Genomic DNA, 17,770 nt, shown 5'->3' with positions numbered 1-17,770 from the left:
GACTCCTCCTTAGGCTGCGGACTTCTTCATCTTGAAGAAACCTATACAGACACAACCCTACAACTCTTGTGGGACCTCACATTATGTGTACACTTGTGTCCCCCCCAATATATATTATATAATGTGGCTTATATTGAACATAGGATCAAGTTCCATCAAAATTCATAAGCTTTCCTTTCATAAACTGGTTGATCCCATTTGTTGTAGCCACCCTCTATAACTGCCTTTTCTTCTTCTTCTTTCAGTAGTATAGTAAACAGCTGTACAGGGAGGTTTGATGTAGTGATAAATTCCATTCTGGGTTTCTCCAGCTGAAGTAATGGCCGTGACTGCTGCCAACAGTGTACTTACTAGTGACGCCAAGGACATAGAGTAAGGGGTGGATTGTTGGAGTGACTGCTCTTTTGGGGCTGGCTGGCAGTGTTGGTGTAAAACTGTTCATGGGAGCAGAACGCTTCTAATGGTATCTTCATTTTGAATGCGCTGCACTGCTGTGATCAATTTTACTGATAAGTGTCCTCTAATTAAACGGAACGAGAAGATCACGACTTATTTTAAACTGGGAAATGAGTTGGATGTAATTGTCTAACACTCCTAATGGTTTTCCTGTACCAGTCTTTCATTTTTATTTTGCTGGTGATGAAGGTGCTGCTGTTGCAGCTGGAGACTTGAGCACCATAGTCTTCATAAAAACGGGCCTAATATGTACAGAATGAAAGAGATTGCTATTCAAGTGAATCCCAGAATAGAAGAAAATGCCGCAATACTGCTAAAACCTTTGAAATAAATGCCGTGGTTTTACAATTTAGTATTTATACCAAGCACTGCATTCAATTAAACTGAATTACAGCATAATCCTATGCACATTTTCTCAAAAACATATCCCTGTATGCACATTATTCCCAGGAAACCGTGCATAGGATTGCTGCCTTAAACATACTGTAGTGGTATGTTTAAGACTAGATGCTTTTAGCGCCTGTATTGTTTGGTTGTTTATTTAATTAGTCAATGAAAAGCATGTCAGTATACTTTTTAGCCTTAACATACATACAACAATGTGAAGTGTTTATAAATTGCTTTGTGTCTGAACATGCTTCTAAGAATAAAGCTTTAATTTAGATATGGAAATCCTTGACTTAATGTACCTGGCTTTGTTTTCAGCATGAGATAGGGACCAGGCTTCTTGCTGAAGAAGAGAGGGACCACCATTTATCTTTTTGAGATTGTCAGAGTCTGACAGCTATGCACTTACAATCCAGTTAGCTTGTTTGCTTTTCGTAGCTGAGATCGAGAGCTAGTAAATCTTCTCCCTCATCTCTGATATTCTAATGCTACTACTTAGCATTTATAGAGCACATTTCAAGCATGTAAAGCAGTTCTATGCATCATCTGAGTAATCTTTATTGCCAGCTCTGTAATCTAGGGCAGCACATTATCCCCCTATTGCAAATGGGAAACTGAGGCTGAGAGGCTAGCCTCACCCAGTGTTTGTGTTTATATGTACATGTGTGCGTGCTATTGAGTTAATCTGAACGCAGGAATTTTGGGATTATAGTGTACATATGTGTCTTCACTGTTCTGCACCATATATCAATGGCCATTTTAATCTGATGGTAATACGGGAATGGGCTAATGCCAAAGATGTTTCAGGTCTGGTGAAGGAACACGCTGATAAAAGCATAGCAGCTATTTACTCTCTCCTTTTAATAGGACAATGCAGCCGAATATTCCCACCTCACCTTGGCACATCACAGATAATCCATGGCAATGGTACCACCGTTGGCACAGTAATAACATTCCAGTGTTCTGCAGAACACCAGCTGATTGGACAAGGCGTTGTCACATGCATTTGGAAAGGAAACAGCACACAGTGGACAGCAGACATTCCTTCTTGTAAACGTAAGTATTTTCCCCCAACTGATTTGGACAATTCTTTTACCTTATCTTTTCCGACTTGATCCATAACACTGGCAAAGCTGATGATGGATGTGTAGGGAGACAGTGAATGATTGTTACTGTATTTTTCTGTGTATAAGATGAGCTTTTTTGACCCAAAAATGAGGTTAAAAATTTAGGCTCATCTTATACACGGGTAGTGCTGAGGGGGGATGTGCGAATGATTTTTTGGCGCAAGCCTGAGATTGTAAGCGATTGGCCGCTTGATTGTTGGGGGGAGGGGGGATGCCGAAAATCACTCACCCTCCAGAACACAGCACACAACCGCTCATGTCGCTTACAATTGCTGCTCGCGTCACAGAAACCACCTATCAGCTCCCCAATTGCTGCCAGCGGCCACCAATCACGCTCCACTTGTTGCAACAAAGGCAGCTGTCTATTGGCTGCCGCAGCGACAATCAGAAGGGCTAATGGCGGCGATCAGGCAGCTGCGAAGCGAGCGGTTGTCTGCTACGTTCTGGTGGTTGAGCGATTTTCGGGATTCCCCCCCCCCAAACAATCAAGCGGCCAATGCCGAAAATCGCTCACCTGCCGGAACGAAGTGTGAGCCCAAGTTTTTAAGCGGTGATTGGCCACTTGATTGTTGGGGGGGGGGGCAGATGCCGAAAATCACACACCCGTCAGAACGAAGTGCGAGCCCGAGATCATAAGCAGCAATTGTAAGTGACGCGAGCGGTTGTGTGCTGCATTCTGGCAGGTGAGCCATTTTCAACCCCCCCCCCCAAATAATCCTCCCCAAAAGCTCAGTTCTCCCCTATTTTCTAAATTTTGAGGCCCCCAAAATAGGGGGCGTCTTATAGATGGAAAAATATGGTACTACCATATGCAAGAATACTTGAGTCACATTCTGATACCACCAGCTACTATCAAAGAAAGGCTAGAGGAGAGCTTTATGAGGGATATAAATGCTTACCCTTGTACTTGTTTCATTTTTGCAACTGTGAGACGTGTTCTGTACCCTTTCTCAGAAAACTGCAGGTCTGACCAATCAGGCTGATTTTTTATATAACTTGTCTGTGAATAGCTCTCGCTCGCTCTCTTTAATTTAATGCTAGGCTTTTGGGGGAAAAAATGATTCATCTCCTAAAAATATGGATAGTTCTGTAAAGCGCAATTAGGCTACTGCTGGTAGATAGCAGAAAGAAGAGGCTGTCACATTGACAATGGACCTTAAATGGCAACAATATTAGCCCCTTTTCACTCTGTGCTTTTTCTTATTTATTACATCAGTGGTAATGGTCCAACTGGGGGAAAAGAGGCTGCAGCCAAGCCATAGGATTTCAGCAAGTTGCTATCAATCCTAAATAGACCGGAAGTGCATCCACATCTAATTTTAAAATGACAAGGGACTGCGTGGCTTGCCCACTCATCTGAAATTTGCTTGCAAAGCTGAACCACAGTGGTGCATTCCTGGTTAATTGTGTTTCCAATCACAGCAAGACACTGGCAGCAACAGCTGCTCTAAAGAGTATAAAAGCCGTCTTTGGAAGGTGTCTTAATAAGATATTTTCTTAATATCTGAGCCCCATGTTTAAGTCTTGACATCCAGTTATTCAAATAAATCAATATGCGCATTATACTCAGTTCTGTTCCTCCTTTTCCTTGCACTCTGGTGCACCTGTAGATTGTGGGCTGCCTAGTCTGATATCACTATTGATGGCCAATATGTTCATGGCCCTGGATCTCCTTTCTTATGGTTCTTGAACTTCAAACCACAGCTGGAGTGGACAGCCCATCAAACAGAAGATTCTCATCTGATAGCCCTTCAGAGAGAGGACACTGGGCCACCCTAGTCAGCGGCGAATGAAGGTGTTGTGACACCCGGGGCGGGGCGTCACTACGTAGGGCGCATGTGCGACGTTGTATGTGCATGTGCATGCACCGTACGTAGCGACGCCTCACATGCATTGTACATAGCAGTTTGCTGCTGAAGCCGGGATCCTCCACATGTGGCTGCGGCAGCACGATGGCTGCTCGCACTGCCGTGAGCCCCCGTGGGGTGCCTTCTTGTCACCCCCCCCAGACGTGGCACCCGGGGCGCACCGCCCCCCGCCCCCCGTTTTGACGCCACTGACCCTTGTACAAGCCATCAAGGGTGCCTAGTTTTGTGTGCTGACTTTAGTGGATGCAGCAGGTGATATAGCAGAACCAAAGATTATTCACATGTGCCTGATATCTACCTAGATCCAAGCTAACAGAAAGAAACAGCCCTAGGAATTATTCTACCTTAATGTAATATGTGAAACTGCCAGCGGGATGGCACCGCAGACAATGACTGCTGCTTACCTGTCTGTGCTCACAGCTAGCCCTGTTAAATACCACACATGTTCCTTTCTAATATTAGGAGTATCACTTTTCTTATTGTTTGCCCCTTGATCCTTCCTGATCCCTATTCTTTGGTGTGCTGAAGCATCAAAAGTATGTCTACCAATATTGCATTGATGACAGACAATCTCTTGCACCTCCTTAGACTTGAAAAGTGTGACCCTGGGCAGCATTATAGCTTTGCTTGCTGGGAAGATGAACCCTGACACTGTTATCCATAAACATAACCCGTTAAATATCAGCTGCCAGGCGAAGTATACAATTAAATTAAAGAGCTGTCCTAACCATTAACTTCTTTAAAGGTTTGCCTCCCATCATTCCCCCCACCCATTTTTTTTTTTGTAGCTCTAGGATTTGTTAATATCATTCCTTTAAAAATTCAAATGCATGCATTGTATTGATTCAAGATTGTACAGCATGTGACCCACTTATGTGGTGTCCGACCAAGGGCTTCATAAACATCCTAGTGTCCCCACGACCACCCTCCATAGGACTGAAAGAATAAAGAAACAATCTAGCACTGAACAGGCTGCAAAGACCTAAGCGGTAGGCTGTGTTTGGATTAGAATCATAGAATCATAGAATCATAGAGTTGGAAGAGACCACAAGGGCCATCGAGTCCAACCCCCTGCCAAGCAGGAAACACCATCAGAGCACTCCTGACATATGGTTGTCAAGCCTCTGCTTAAAGACCTCCAAAGAAGGAGACTCCACCACACTCCTTGGCAGCAAATTCCACTGTCGAACAGCTCTTACTGTCAGGAAGTTCTTCCTAATGTTTAGGTGGAATCTTCTTTCTTGTAGTTTGGATCCATTGCTCCGTGTCCGCTTCTCTGGAGCAGCAGAAAACAACCTTTCTCCCTCCTCTATGTGACCTCCTTTTATATATTTGAACATGGCTATCATATCACCCCTTAACCTCCTCCTCCTCTTCTCCAGGCTAAACATGCCCAGCTCCCTTAGCCGTTCCTCATAAGGCATCGTTTCCAGGCCTTTGACCATTTTGGTTGCCCTCCTCTGGACACGTTCCAGTTTGTCAGTGTCCTTCTTGAACTGTGGTGCCCAGAACTGGACACAGTACTCCAGGTGAGGTCTGACCAGAGCAGAATACAGTGGCACTATTACTTCCCTTGATCTAGATGCTATACTCCTATTGATGCAGCCCAGAATTGCATTGGCTTTTTTAGCTGCCGCGTCACACTGTTGGCTCATGTCAAGTTTGTGGTCAACCAAGACTCCTAGATCCTTTTCACATGTACTGCTCTCAAGCCAGGTGTCACCCATCTTGTATTTGTGCCTCTCATTTTTTTTGCCCAAGTGCAATACTTTACATTTCTCCCTGTTCAAATTCATCTTGTTTGTTTTGGCCCAGTTCTCTAATCTGTCAAGGTCATTTTGAAGTGTGATCCTGTCCTCTGGGGTGTTAGCCACCCCTCCCAGTTTGGTGTCATCTGCAAATTTGATCAGGATGCCCTTGAGTCCATCATCCAAGTCGTTGATAAAGATGTTGAATAAGACCGGGCCCAAGACAGAACCCTGTGGCACCCCACTAGTCACTCTTCTCCAGGATGAAGAGGAACCATTGATGAGCACCCTTTGGGTTCGGTCAGTCAGCCAGTTACAAATCCACTGAGTGGTAGCATAGTCAAGACCGCATTTTACCAGCTTCTTTACAAGAATATCATGGGGCACCTTGTCAAATGCCTTGCTGAAATCAAGGTAGGCTACATCCACTGCGTCCCCTTCATGTACCAGGCTTGTAATTCTGTCAAAAAACGAGATCAGGTTAGTCTGACATGACTTATTTTTCAGAAATCCATGCTGACTATTGGTGATCACAGCATTCCTTTCTAGGTGCTCACAGACTGTTTGCTTAATGATCTGCTCCAGAATCTTCCCTGGTATTGATGTCAGACTGACTGGGCAGTAATTATTTGGGTCCTCTCTTTTCCCCTTTTTGAAAATAGGGACAACATTTGCGCTCCTCCAGTCTGCCGGGACTTTGCCTGTTCTCCAGGAATTCTCAAAGATGACTGCCAGTGGTTCTGAGATCACATCTGCCAGTTCTTTTAATACTCTTGGATGCAGTTCATCTGGCCCTGGAGACTTGAATACATCTAAACTAGCCAAGTATTCTTGTACTATCTCCTTAGTTATTCTGGGCTGTGTTTCCTCTGCTGAATCATTTGCTCCAAATTCTTCAGGTCGGGCATTGTTTTCTTTATCGGAGAAGACTGAGGCAAAGAAGGCATTGAGGAGTTCAGCCCTTTCTGTGTCCCCTGTTTGCATTTCACCATCTTCTCCTCTGAGTGACCCCACTGTTTCTTTGTTCTTCCCTTTGCTACGAACATACCCATAAAAGCCTTTTTTGTTGCTTTTAACCTCTCTAGCAAGCCTGAGTTCATTCTGTGCTTTAGCTTTTCTGACTTTGTGTCTACACGTGCTGGCTATTTGTTTGAATTCCTCTTTGGTGGTTACCCCCCTTTTCCATTTTTTGTACACATCCTTTTTTAATCTTAACTCAGTTAAAAGTTCTTTAGATAGCCACCCTGGCTTCTTTAGGCACCTTCCATGTTTCCATCTCATTGGTATTGCCTGACGTTGTGCTTTTAGTATCTTAACAAACTCCCAGCCATCATGAACTCCCTTTCCTTTTAGTATTACTGTCCATGGGATCTCACCCAGCACTTCCCTAAGTTTTATGAAGTCGGCTTTCTTAAAGTCAAGAAATTGAGTCCTAGTATGCTTGGCTGCTCCTTTCCGCTGTATAGTAAACTTCAGAAGAGCATGATCACTCGTGCCTAATGATCCTTCCACTTCTACCCCACTAACCAGGTCATCAACATTGGTTAGGACCAGATCTAAAATGGCTGTTCCTCTTGTTGCTTCTCCCACTTTCTGGACAATGAAGTTGTCTGCAAGGCCAGTGAGGAATCTGTTTGACCTGATGCTCTTGGCTGAGTTTGACATCCAACAAATATCCGGGTAATTGAAGTCCCCCATTACTACTATCTCCCTTCCTTTTGCATGCTTGGCCATCTGTTCCAGGAAGGCATCATCTATGTCCTCCGTTTGGCTTGGGGATCTATAGTAAACTCCCACAATGAGGTCACTGTTATTCTTCTCTCCCTTAATTTTGACCCAAATGTTCTCACTTTGGCTTTGAGGTTCTAAATCTTGGATCTCTTCACAGGTATACACCTCCCTGACATATAACGCCACTCCTCCTCCTTTCTTGTCTGGTCTGTTTCTCTGAAATAGATTGTATCCCCCCATTATTACATTCCAATCGTGGGACTTATCCCACCAGGTTTCAGTGATGCCTATTATGTCATATTTAGTTTGCTGTACCAAGAGCTCAAGCTCATCTTGTTTATTTCCCATGCTTTGCGCATTAGTGTACAGACATTGAAGTCCATTAATCATTCCCCCGTGTCTCTTATTTAAGGATTTTTTCCTCCCACCACTAGGTCTGCGTGCTGTTTGCTCCATTTGGTCTATGACATTTGGGTGATCATCTTCATCAATTGATAGACTTCTACCTTCAGGAGCACTGTCTCCCTCCCCCACATTAGTCAGTTTAAAGCCCTCCTGATGAGGTTTCTGAGATTTTTGGCAAAAACATTTCTCCCAACCGTTGTGAGGTGCAGCCCATCGCTTGCCAGAAGTCCATCTTCAAGAAACTGCAGTCTGTGATCTAAGAATCCAAACCGTTCCTGTTTACACCATTTGCGAAGCCAGCTGTTCACTTCCACTATTTTTCCCCCTCTCCCTGGGCCACGTTGTTCAACTGGGAGGACAGATGAGATGACAATTTGTGCATTTAATTGCTTCAATTTCCTACCCAGAGCCTCGTAGTCTCTTTTGATCTTCTGGAGGCTATTGCTTGCAGTGTCATTGGTTCCCACATGAACCAAGAGGAAGCGGTATTTGTCAGTGGGTTTTATGATTCCTTGCAGTCGTTCAGTTACATCTTGGATCTTAGCCCCGGGGAGACAGCACACTTCCCGAGACATCTTGTCAGGCCCACAGATCACTGCTTCTGTTCCCCTCAGTAGGGAATCCCCTATCACCACTACACGCCTCCTCTTAGGTTTGGTCGGGGTTCTTCCGTGATCTGTCCGTTCCAAGGTCGCCTGCACATTCCCTGAGGACTGACTTTGCTGCCCGTCTTCATATACCTGATAGACTGTAATGAGGGAGAGATCCTCAAATGGAGTCTGCTCTTCGTCTTCCATGCTAGGGGAGAGGACCTCAAAGCGATTGTGTATTTCTAAACAATCAGAGCGAACCCTGGGCCTCCTACTTCTTTGAGTCACGTTTTTCCATATATCTGGCTCCTGTGTTGGTGAACTAGCCTCCTTCTCAGGGGAGTCCCCTGTCTCCTCCTTGGTGGAGACGGTGTGCTCTGTTGCTTCCAAATTGGATTGGCGTGCCACAACAGCGCCCAGGGCCGGCCCTCTCATTAGGCCAAATGAGGCAACTGCTTTAGGCAGCAGCGGCAGCTGCCTGCTTCTCCCAAGCCACCTGTCCATTCTGCTCTGCCGGAAGGCAGAGATGTATGTTTCTCATGAACTGCCTACGCTGACTAGCTGCTTCAGGTATATGGGGGATGCTATCCCATCACCAGTGCCGAAGTAAGATTCAGCTGCCAGTTCAGTCAACTTCTGTTCATGGAAAGACATCTTGCCTTTTGCCTCAGGCAGCAAAATGTCTTGGGCCAACCCTGGCCGTGTCGGTTCTGAATTTGATGGGCTATATTGGCAAATATTCTATCAGTGCCCTCCTTGCTGAGTACTTTAACTTCCTCTTCTTGCCGCTGTTGCTGATTGGTTGGCTGTTCCCTCTGGGCCCAATCAGCACTGCCTTCTAGAGGAAGAAGACAAGGTACATGCTCTTTGCTTTCTTGGAGATGGAAGGTGAACACTCAGCAGCAGGAAGAAGGGCAGTAGCACAACCAGGAGACTCCAGGAATTGGCGACGGGACCTTTATTGAGGCATGGTTCTGGGCAGGGTGCCTGACAATGCCAGTCCCTGGCACCAGGCCTGTGCCACAAGCTGTGCATATAGACAGAGTGCTTCCCTCTCCCTCCTTTTCCCGTTCTTCTTCTTCTTCTCTGCAGGATTAGTTACTGTGCCAAGTTACTTGTGAGTATTTCATTGCTCACTTATAAATAGGACGCTTTTAAATAGTCTGCCTTGAGATGCTCCCAGGTTGAACTGAAGCCAAAACACTCCACTTGTCAGCACATACTAAAGTGAGGGGTTCATTAGCAGGAATACAAAGGAGGTAGATATCAGGGCGGATGTCAATCTCTGACTGTGTTTGCTGTATTGCAGCTGTATCCAAATACGAAACCTTTGGATTTAAAGTTGCCGTCATTGCCTCCATTGTGAGCTGCGCCATTATTCTGCTGATGTCGATGGCTTTTTTAACCTGCTGTCTTATCAAGTGTGTTAAGAAAAGTGAGAGAAGAAGAGCTCAAAGGTATGTCATGTTTGACAGGCAAAGTCGTTTCAGGGGAAAGGTTTAAGAGAGGTAACTTGAAGGCTCAACTATACGAGAGACAGCATGTTATTGTTCTACTGCTGATTTTCTTTGAGATTTTTGCTGTACTTGTAGAATTGTAGAGTTGGAAGGGACCCCAAGGGCCATCTAATCCAACCCTCTGCAATGTTGTTGTTGGTGTAGTATGGACATGCAAAATGGAAGATTCCCTTGGTTTCCCATGCTACGGTGTCTGAAAATTTGGGGATGTACTTTGCTGAGGGGACGAAAGCCAGTTATGTGCTAGCATTGCACATCATTTTTGGCTCTGAAATAACTGATAACAAAATAAGTGTTTAAAGCATTGTTTGATTTTGACAGCTTCTCAGCTTAATTCTAGAGATGATACCCCAGTGTTTGCTGTGTCTAGGGAGAGGCAGCAAACCTCAAGGAAGCCACGACTTGTCCAATCTTTGCATCACTCCCTGCCATATCAGCAGCCATTCTTCTCCTGCTGCTGCCTTGGAAACAATGTTTACACCATGCTGAACAATCACAGGCAGGGTCAGTGGAACAGAGCAGGCCTGACATTAGGACTGGGCTTAGGCAAGCAAATGTTGGGCTCCCACTGCAGCTGAGGCTGGTCACTGACTTCCCTTTAATATAATATATATTTGGAGAGCGGCAGTACTCAGCCTGGCACTGTGAAGAGAAGTGCGTGGCAAACTACTGCAATAACCACCACCATTTTCATTTCCCCAGAATGGTTCTGAGCCCTGATGTAAGCAGCAGCAGCTGAGTCCTGTAGTAACAAATTGTAGACTAGGCCAGGGGTCCCTTTACAGACGGAGGGCCTCATTCCCTTCTGGAGGCCACACACAGGTGGTGGGCAGGGCCAGGGACAAAAGTGGCTGGACCAACAAATGTATAAAGGTAAAGTGGCCCCTGACCATTAGGTCCAGTCGTGATCGACTCTAGGGTTGCGGCGCTCATCTCGCTTTACTGGCCGAGGGAGCTAGCGTACAGCTTCCGGGTCATGTGGCCAGCGTGACTAAGCCGCTTCTGGCGAACCAGAGCAGCGCACGGAAACGCCGTTTACCTTCCCGCCAGAGCGGTACCTATTTATCTACTTGCACTTTGACATGCTTTCGAACTGCTAGGTTGGCAGGAGCAGGGACCGAGCAACGGGAGCTCACCCCGTCGCGGGGATTTGAACCGCCGACCTTCTGATCGGCAAGTCCTAGGCTCTGTGGTTTAACCCACATACTTTCCCTTTATACAGTAGTTTCTACTAGGGTTACCATATTTTGAAGAGCAAAAAAGAGGATATATTTGCCGACTTCTACTTTTAACTATGGATCGGTATGACGACTCTACCCATGAAAAAGAGGATGCGTCCTGGAAAAATATGACAACCCTAAACACACACACACATAATTTTTCTCAAGGAACTGGCTTAAAAAATGGACAGATGAGTTGCCCTGGGCAAGATGAAGTCAGTAACAAATTTAATTTATAATAGGAATAATTTCAGGAGAAACTTCTTGAGCAGGGACAGAAAACCTTTTACAGCCTGAGGGCCACAGTCCCTTCTAAGCAACCTTCTGGGGGCCACATGCAAGTGGTAGGACCAGAAGAAAGAGTGGGTGGAGCAATATATGCCAAATTATTCTCAAACCCCTCTCTATCCTTGATCCAGCCAAGGAGAAGCCATTATCAGAGCTCAATAACACATTCTATCCAGGCAGAAATACCCAAGGAGGGGCTCAAAGTTTAGGGGTATTGCCTGGGAAAGGAGAGGTGTGAGATTTTTCAAGAGGCATGGAGTGTAATTTCTGTATACAATTTTTGTAGCTGGGGAGGGAAACACAGTGGCATCTCCAGCCGGCAAATGTTATGTGTAGCCCAGCTTCCTATAATCTCCAATGCTATTTGTGAGGGTCGTACAAAGGCCACAAACACACCTTGATTTTTAAATAATGTAGATAGGGCAGAAGCAAAGAACTCACAAATATTACCAAGAAAAAGAACAGACTTTTAATTCTATCACCTGACTGAACCATGGAGGGGTGAGAGATGTGTCCCTTTTGTTAAAGATTTAACTATTATGTATGAGGAGGAAGTTAATCAGTATTATGTCCTGCAAATATAGGCCTGTGGTGAGAGGGCAACAGGTGGGTTGTCAGTGCTTTAATGTAAAAGAAGGAAAGCCATGAAACTAATTAAATTATTTTTTTAGCTGGAAACAGCCAGTGACAGCAGCACAGCTTGTTTATATAAGTGCTGTTCAGGAAGGCAGATAATGGCAATTATACTTTAATTTCTGAAATACTAGTGCTTCCATATTATATAATTGAAGGGTTTTTGACACGTGTCTTTTGTTCTTACATCTCCTGAGAATTGTATTGGACTTTCCCAAATGCCAAATTCTTGTTTATGCAAGCATTTAGTGGATTAGATACTAAGGATCCCTAGTACCCTGCTGGATCCTTCCCATTCTTATCCACTACAAGCAGCCTCCTCACACACATGAAGATCTTCTTTTGGGGGGTGGGTTTAGTCTGTATGCCAAAGGTAAACAAAACAAAACACTGTTTTGCTTCAAAATCAGAAGTTTGTCTTGTGATGCCAATTTTCCTGCGTTTATTGCAGAAAACCGCAGTAAAAGTTTCTAAAAGTAATCTAAATGTGGCTATTGGAACTCTGGTGAAAGTTGTCCCATCTGTCTGTCTGCAATGACACTTCGTTAATGCATGTGGCAACTTGCTCTGCTCCCAGCAGTTGTCATGTTCACAATCTCTTAAAAGGTGAAAGGTAAAGGACCCCTGGATGGTTAAGTCCAGTCAAAGGCGACTATGGAATTGTGGCACTCATCTCGCTTTCAGGCCGAGGGTTGCCAGTGTTTGTCCACAGACAGCTTTCCAGGTCATGTGGCCAGCATGACTAAACCACTTCTGGCATAACAGAACACCGTGATGGAAACCAGAGCACACGGAAACGCCGTTTACCTTCCTGCTGCAGCGGCACCTATTTATCTGCTCACACTGGTATGCTTTCGAACTGCTAGGTTGGCAGGAGCTGGGACAGAGCAACAAGCTCTTACCATATTTTAAACACTTCCTGCTTCCCAAATGGCACCTTTACCCATGCTGATATTATTTAATACTATGCATTATTATTTTCCAGATTTATTAGTTGTTTGCTACAATTGCAAATACACACAACAGAACCACCCACATCCAAATTGCACAGCTGTTCCAGAAGTCCTGATAGTGTGACTGATGGTGTCAAAAGCTACCATGAGCTCAAGGAGCATGAAAAGCTCCCCATCCCCCTGTCACTCATTCACAGTCCCATACGTGTTTACATGATGGGTGTATACTTTCTAAAGCAGTAGCAGAAAAAGAGGAATGGCAGTAAAAATAAAAAATTGAAAGTATCCCCTGCAGATTTAATACTGTTTCCTATTTATTTTCTGCCTGTCACGTGGTCTCTTTTCATGGGTGCTCTTCATATTTGGGGTCCTTCCTTTGAAACTCTTCTTTGCTTTGCTCTTTGCCAGTGCTACTGAAACCTTTTTAGCTCAATCACCTGCCTGGCTAACGACACTGCTGCCGCCCATGTTTATCCTTTCCTCTGTGTCCATTTTTACAGGGATATGCAACTATGGTATCAGCTCAGAAGTGAAGAACTGGAAAACATGCAAGCAGCTTACTTTGGTTTTAAAGGCAGAAATAACAACAATAACAAAATAAAGAATAAGCCAGTATTTGATGATGGTGGTAATATGGCGTATGACAACCGAGGCTTCTGCAGGTAAGGTAGCCCAGGGTACTGGGTTATGCAGCTTTGCAAGACCAAAACTCTTTAACACATTGAACAGTCTACAAAGTACCTTGGACTGAGGTGGGCTGTTTGCCAAATCAGGGTCTGAACCAATTCTTGAGGTCTGTGGACCCCTGTACTAGACAGCGGCAAATGACTGACTTCTCTGGTGTTCATACAAAGCCCTTTATCATATATATTGTTTGACTGTATGGGCTCCATTCAGATAGTGCTAAAATGCCTCTGTTCTCCGTACAAAAAAAAAAAAAAGGTCAAAATGAAAACTTTTGATCATTCTTGGCATCGTGCCTCCAGTCTTTGTCTACATGTCATGATTCACTGGTTTAACTTAATATATATCACCTACGTGATGCAGTCTTATTTGGGATAATGCAACATAGAACACAGTATGAAGCTATAGTCCTGATTGTGTATACACTGGGGCTATGTAATTCGAACTGGTCAGTGACTCTGATTTGGATGTAGTAACAGAAAGTTCAGCCTTATTACCTTTTGTAACAACCAGTGTCATCTGATGCTTGCATACACATCAGGTTCTGCTTTCCCTGGGCCATGGGCACACCCAATTCATGGGATGCAAAGTCCATTTGAGGTGTATGTGCTGATGGAATCTGCACCCTTTCACTCAATGCTTCTCTCCCTTCCTGGGAGGAAATCAAAACCTGGTTAAATCAGAATACAAAATCTGATAGAGCAAAGTTGGATAGATTCTTTTGGGGGGTGGTGGCAAACTTTTGTTGATATCTGTCTGAGGCCACTGCATTCATTTGTGTCATCTCCTTGTTCCATACTTATCTGTCCTACAGCAGCACTAACCAGTCAACTGGTTGTCTCTTCAGAATAATTAAAGGAGAGACATGGTACCTCAGCCCCCTGGGCTAAATGCAACCCTCTAGGTATCTCTGCCCAGCCTGTGGAACTCTCCTCAGGCCATGCCCTTTCACAAACCATTTTTCATGCTTTTGCGTGGCTGGAATGTGTCCTTGAACTCTGGCAATGCCTCTCGGAGAGGTGTATGGAAACCTCTGTTGCTCTCACCATTTTTTGCCTCTGGCTTCCAGCCACCAGAAGACTGCTTATGAGGGAATGTAGGATAGCTCAGTTGGTAGAGCATGAGACAGGGTCATGAGTTTGAGCTCCACGTTGGGCAAAAGATTCCTGCCCTCGTGGACTCTTCCAACTCTATGATTCTATGACCCCAACTTAAAGCAATATATTTTTAAAAAACTAATGTCATTTGCCTCTTCTTCCATTCTTGGCTAAAGAGGCAGGCCAGTCTTTAGTGCCCCTGCGTGATAACAACAGTAGGGCAATGCCTTCATTTCCATTGAGGGCATTGGTGGGGACCCTTGGGCCAATTCCATCCTGCCAAGCCTTATTAACTGGTCTTTAGCACTTTTCCTAGGCCACATTCCTCACAGGCTCTGCTCCACACCATCCTGAAGTGAATTTGCTTGGCAGGAATGTGTCCCTGCTGCTTGCCCAGATGGAGAGATTTGTATGTAGAAACTGCTGACCTGTGTGACTCAAATGCAGCCCCTGTCCAAAAACCAGAGTCCCCTTCCTTGCCCTGCCCACTTCCTTGTCTCCGGCTGCCCCATTACCTCTGGCTTGCAGCCCCTGGAAGGCTGCCCATGAAGGCAGTGTGTCTACTCCTAATTTAGGGTTTTTAAAGGAGTCGTTTTACTTGTTGTGGAGGTTTTATTTGGTTGAATAAAGAGTGTAGGCGCAGTCTGCAATTTTTCTGGGAAGGAGATTTATTTAGAGCAGCAGGGAGCTGAGCTCTATAAGCTACCCCATAATAGCAATTGTTTTTATTGTCGGATATTCCACTTTTTGTTTTTGAATTTATTACTGCTGCTTTTTTTGCTGCTAGTAGCTGAAAGAGAGCGAGCAGTTTAAATGGCAGATGCATGTTGCAATAACACTCAGGCTGAGAGGGTCGGAAGAGATAATGCAAATAAATTACGGTACATTCAATTCGGCTCCTGCTTTGACGGATGCCTGATTCTGACTCATAGGCCAATCCTGGGCACTGCTTTGCTCAGCACAGCCTTGTGCTGCAGCACAGGAAAGTACTTCAAGGGAAGCATATGTGTTCATGCACTGCAACATTTTACAGGAAATCCCCTAGCCTGCAGACTCTGGTCTACATAGCACAGGGAGCTCTCTTAACAGTTCTTAAGCTGTTGGGGATCTCCTTGGGGGGTCATCTTGGCATCAGCAGTACCACTTTAGTTCCTTTGTACTAGGTCAGACTTTTTCCTCCATCTGTCGCCTGCTGTGAGTGGCAGCCAGTTTCCAGGGTCTCAGGCACAGGTCTCTCCCATTAGATGCTGCCTGATCCTTTTAACTAGAGATGCCAAGGATGAAAACTGGGACCTGCTGATTGCAAAGCAGGGATCCTACTACTAAGTTCCACCATGCACCAGCCATTCCTATTTTCTAGCAGCCATCCCTGGAACTGCACATTGTTTTTCCTATTAGGCCCCCATTTTTTCTGGTGGAATTGCTTTTCAAAAATGTGGTTAGTGTGAATGGTGGGGTGTATGGGGTGTTAGGGATGGAGTAGTACCTCTGGTGGGAGACGGGTCGGGCTCCTTCTGGGATAGTTTGTCCACTTTTGGTTCCTATCCTGCACTCAGCTCTCACTTGTGGCTCCCAGAAGCTGCCAGCATGCGATAGCGGCCACACCCCGGGAATGGCTTTGACTGGCCTGCTAAAGCAGGTGAGGGTTGCCGATGGTCTCAAACACTCAGTGAGTTAGGGACTTGCCCTGCGTGCAAAGACAGGCTCTGGCAGATTGAGTGGATGAGACCAATAGTGGGTCCAACAGTCAAGAAAACTCTGATCCTAAACCGTTGCTGCCTTGTGTGATTTCATTGGGAGAGAAAAAAAAGGCTGAGGAGTAAACCCTACATCAGGCATAGGCAAACTCAGCCCTCCAGATGTTTTGGGACTACAACTCCCATCATCCCTAGCTAACAGGACCAGCGGTCCGGGATGATGGGAGTTGTAGTCCCAAAACATCCAGAGGGCTGAGTTTGCCTATGCCTGCCCTACACCAATCCAGAGTGGAGTCCCTGAGATGGTTGGATGGCGCTTTGTATGCATTATTCTGGCACCTCCTGCAGCCCAGCTGGTGCCACGTGCTCTGCTTTCTTTTGCACCACATCAGTGAGGCCAAGAGCGGTTCCTTGTCATCTAGGCAGCTCAGGACCTCCATACACACTTGCCCAGGCTTGGAGCCTGGTGCTGCTAACGCAGTGGTTTGACTTTATCCCCAGAGGCACACTCCATTGCCTCTTAAAGCAGATGGATGCAAACGACCTCAACAGAGTGAATGGCTGCAGTGGCAACTCTCCAGTGTTTAGCTCCCTCCTTAGGATCAAATCTGTGACTGGGGCGTGGATGTGTCCCATTTCTATTTGACATACAAAAACGCAGATGAGCTATGTATTGCAAGCCCATATGTCCTTGCCCAGACCTGAGGTCTTCACCTGAGGCCTTTATTGAAATGTCTCAGCCCACTGAGCTGGCAGGTGGCTAAAAGTGAAAGGGTCTTTGTAAACGGGGTGCCATTGCTTTTTTTTTTTAATCTTGTCACTTTCAACTCTGTTTTAGCTTTGTTGATTTTTATTCTTTGCTCTCTGTTCTGCTCCTGATGTTACCTGAAGTTCTAATGCCACGTTTTACATTCTTGTCTTTTTATTGTATTATATTGGAGATGGCCAACTAAATCATACTCAGAGTAGACCCTTTAAAATCTCAGAGAACCTTTTGTCATTGGGCAGCGCATAAATAACATAAACAAAATAATAAACAAATAATTTAAAACTTCTCGTTTCATATGGTGGTGAGGTATTTTTTAAAATTACTTTTGATAGCAGATTCTAGTGTAAGCATTAGCTTGGCTTTTAAAAGAGTGCAGGATTGACCACAGCAAATTCAATTAATTACTGTATAGTTTATTGCTAGCTTTAAACTAGTGTGATGCACCTAGCTTTAAACTAGTGTGATGTAAAAAAACACGGGAAATGGTACGTTTGGTACAAGGTCTAGTGGCTACTTAATCAATTTTTGAGTTTTGAGGGGTTTTACATAGACTTAAAAAGCTAATCACACAGTGATTATATCCTAAGGCACTTCGTCAAA

The 17,770-nt window shown here is 45.0% G+C and overlaps 1 protein-coding gene across 1 annotated transcript in view; it reads left to right on the top strand.

The window, feature by feature from the left end:
• SUSD3 (sushi domain containing 3) overlaps positions 1 to 17,770 on the top strand; it is a 55,006-nt gene that overhangs the window by 25,953 nt on the left and 11,283 nt on the right. The window contains exons 2-4 of the mRNA XM_080996844.1: positions 1,711 to 1,899; positions 9,622 to 9,769; positions 13,424 to 13,585. Coding sequence (XP_080852970.1) covers positions 1,711 to 1,899; positions 9,622 to 9,769; positions 13,424 to 13,585 — 499 coding nt within the window. The remainder of the gene's footprint in view (positions 1 to 1,710; positions 1,900 to 9,621; positions 9,770 to 13,423; positions 13,586 to 17,770) is intronic.

This window comes from Podarcis pityusensis (genome assembly GCF_964106645.2).
Source record: "Podarcis pityusensis genome assembly, chromosome: 2".
NCBI classification, from domain to species: domain Eukaryota; kingdom Metazoa; phylum Chordata; class Lepidosauria; order Squamata; family Lacertidae; genus Podarcis; species Podarcis pityusensis.
This window is presented reverse-complemented; position numbering and strand designations above follow the sequence as displayed.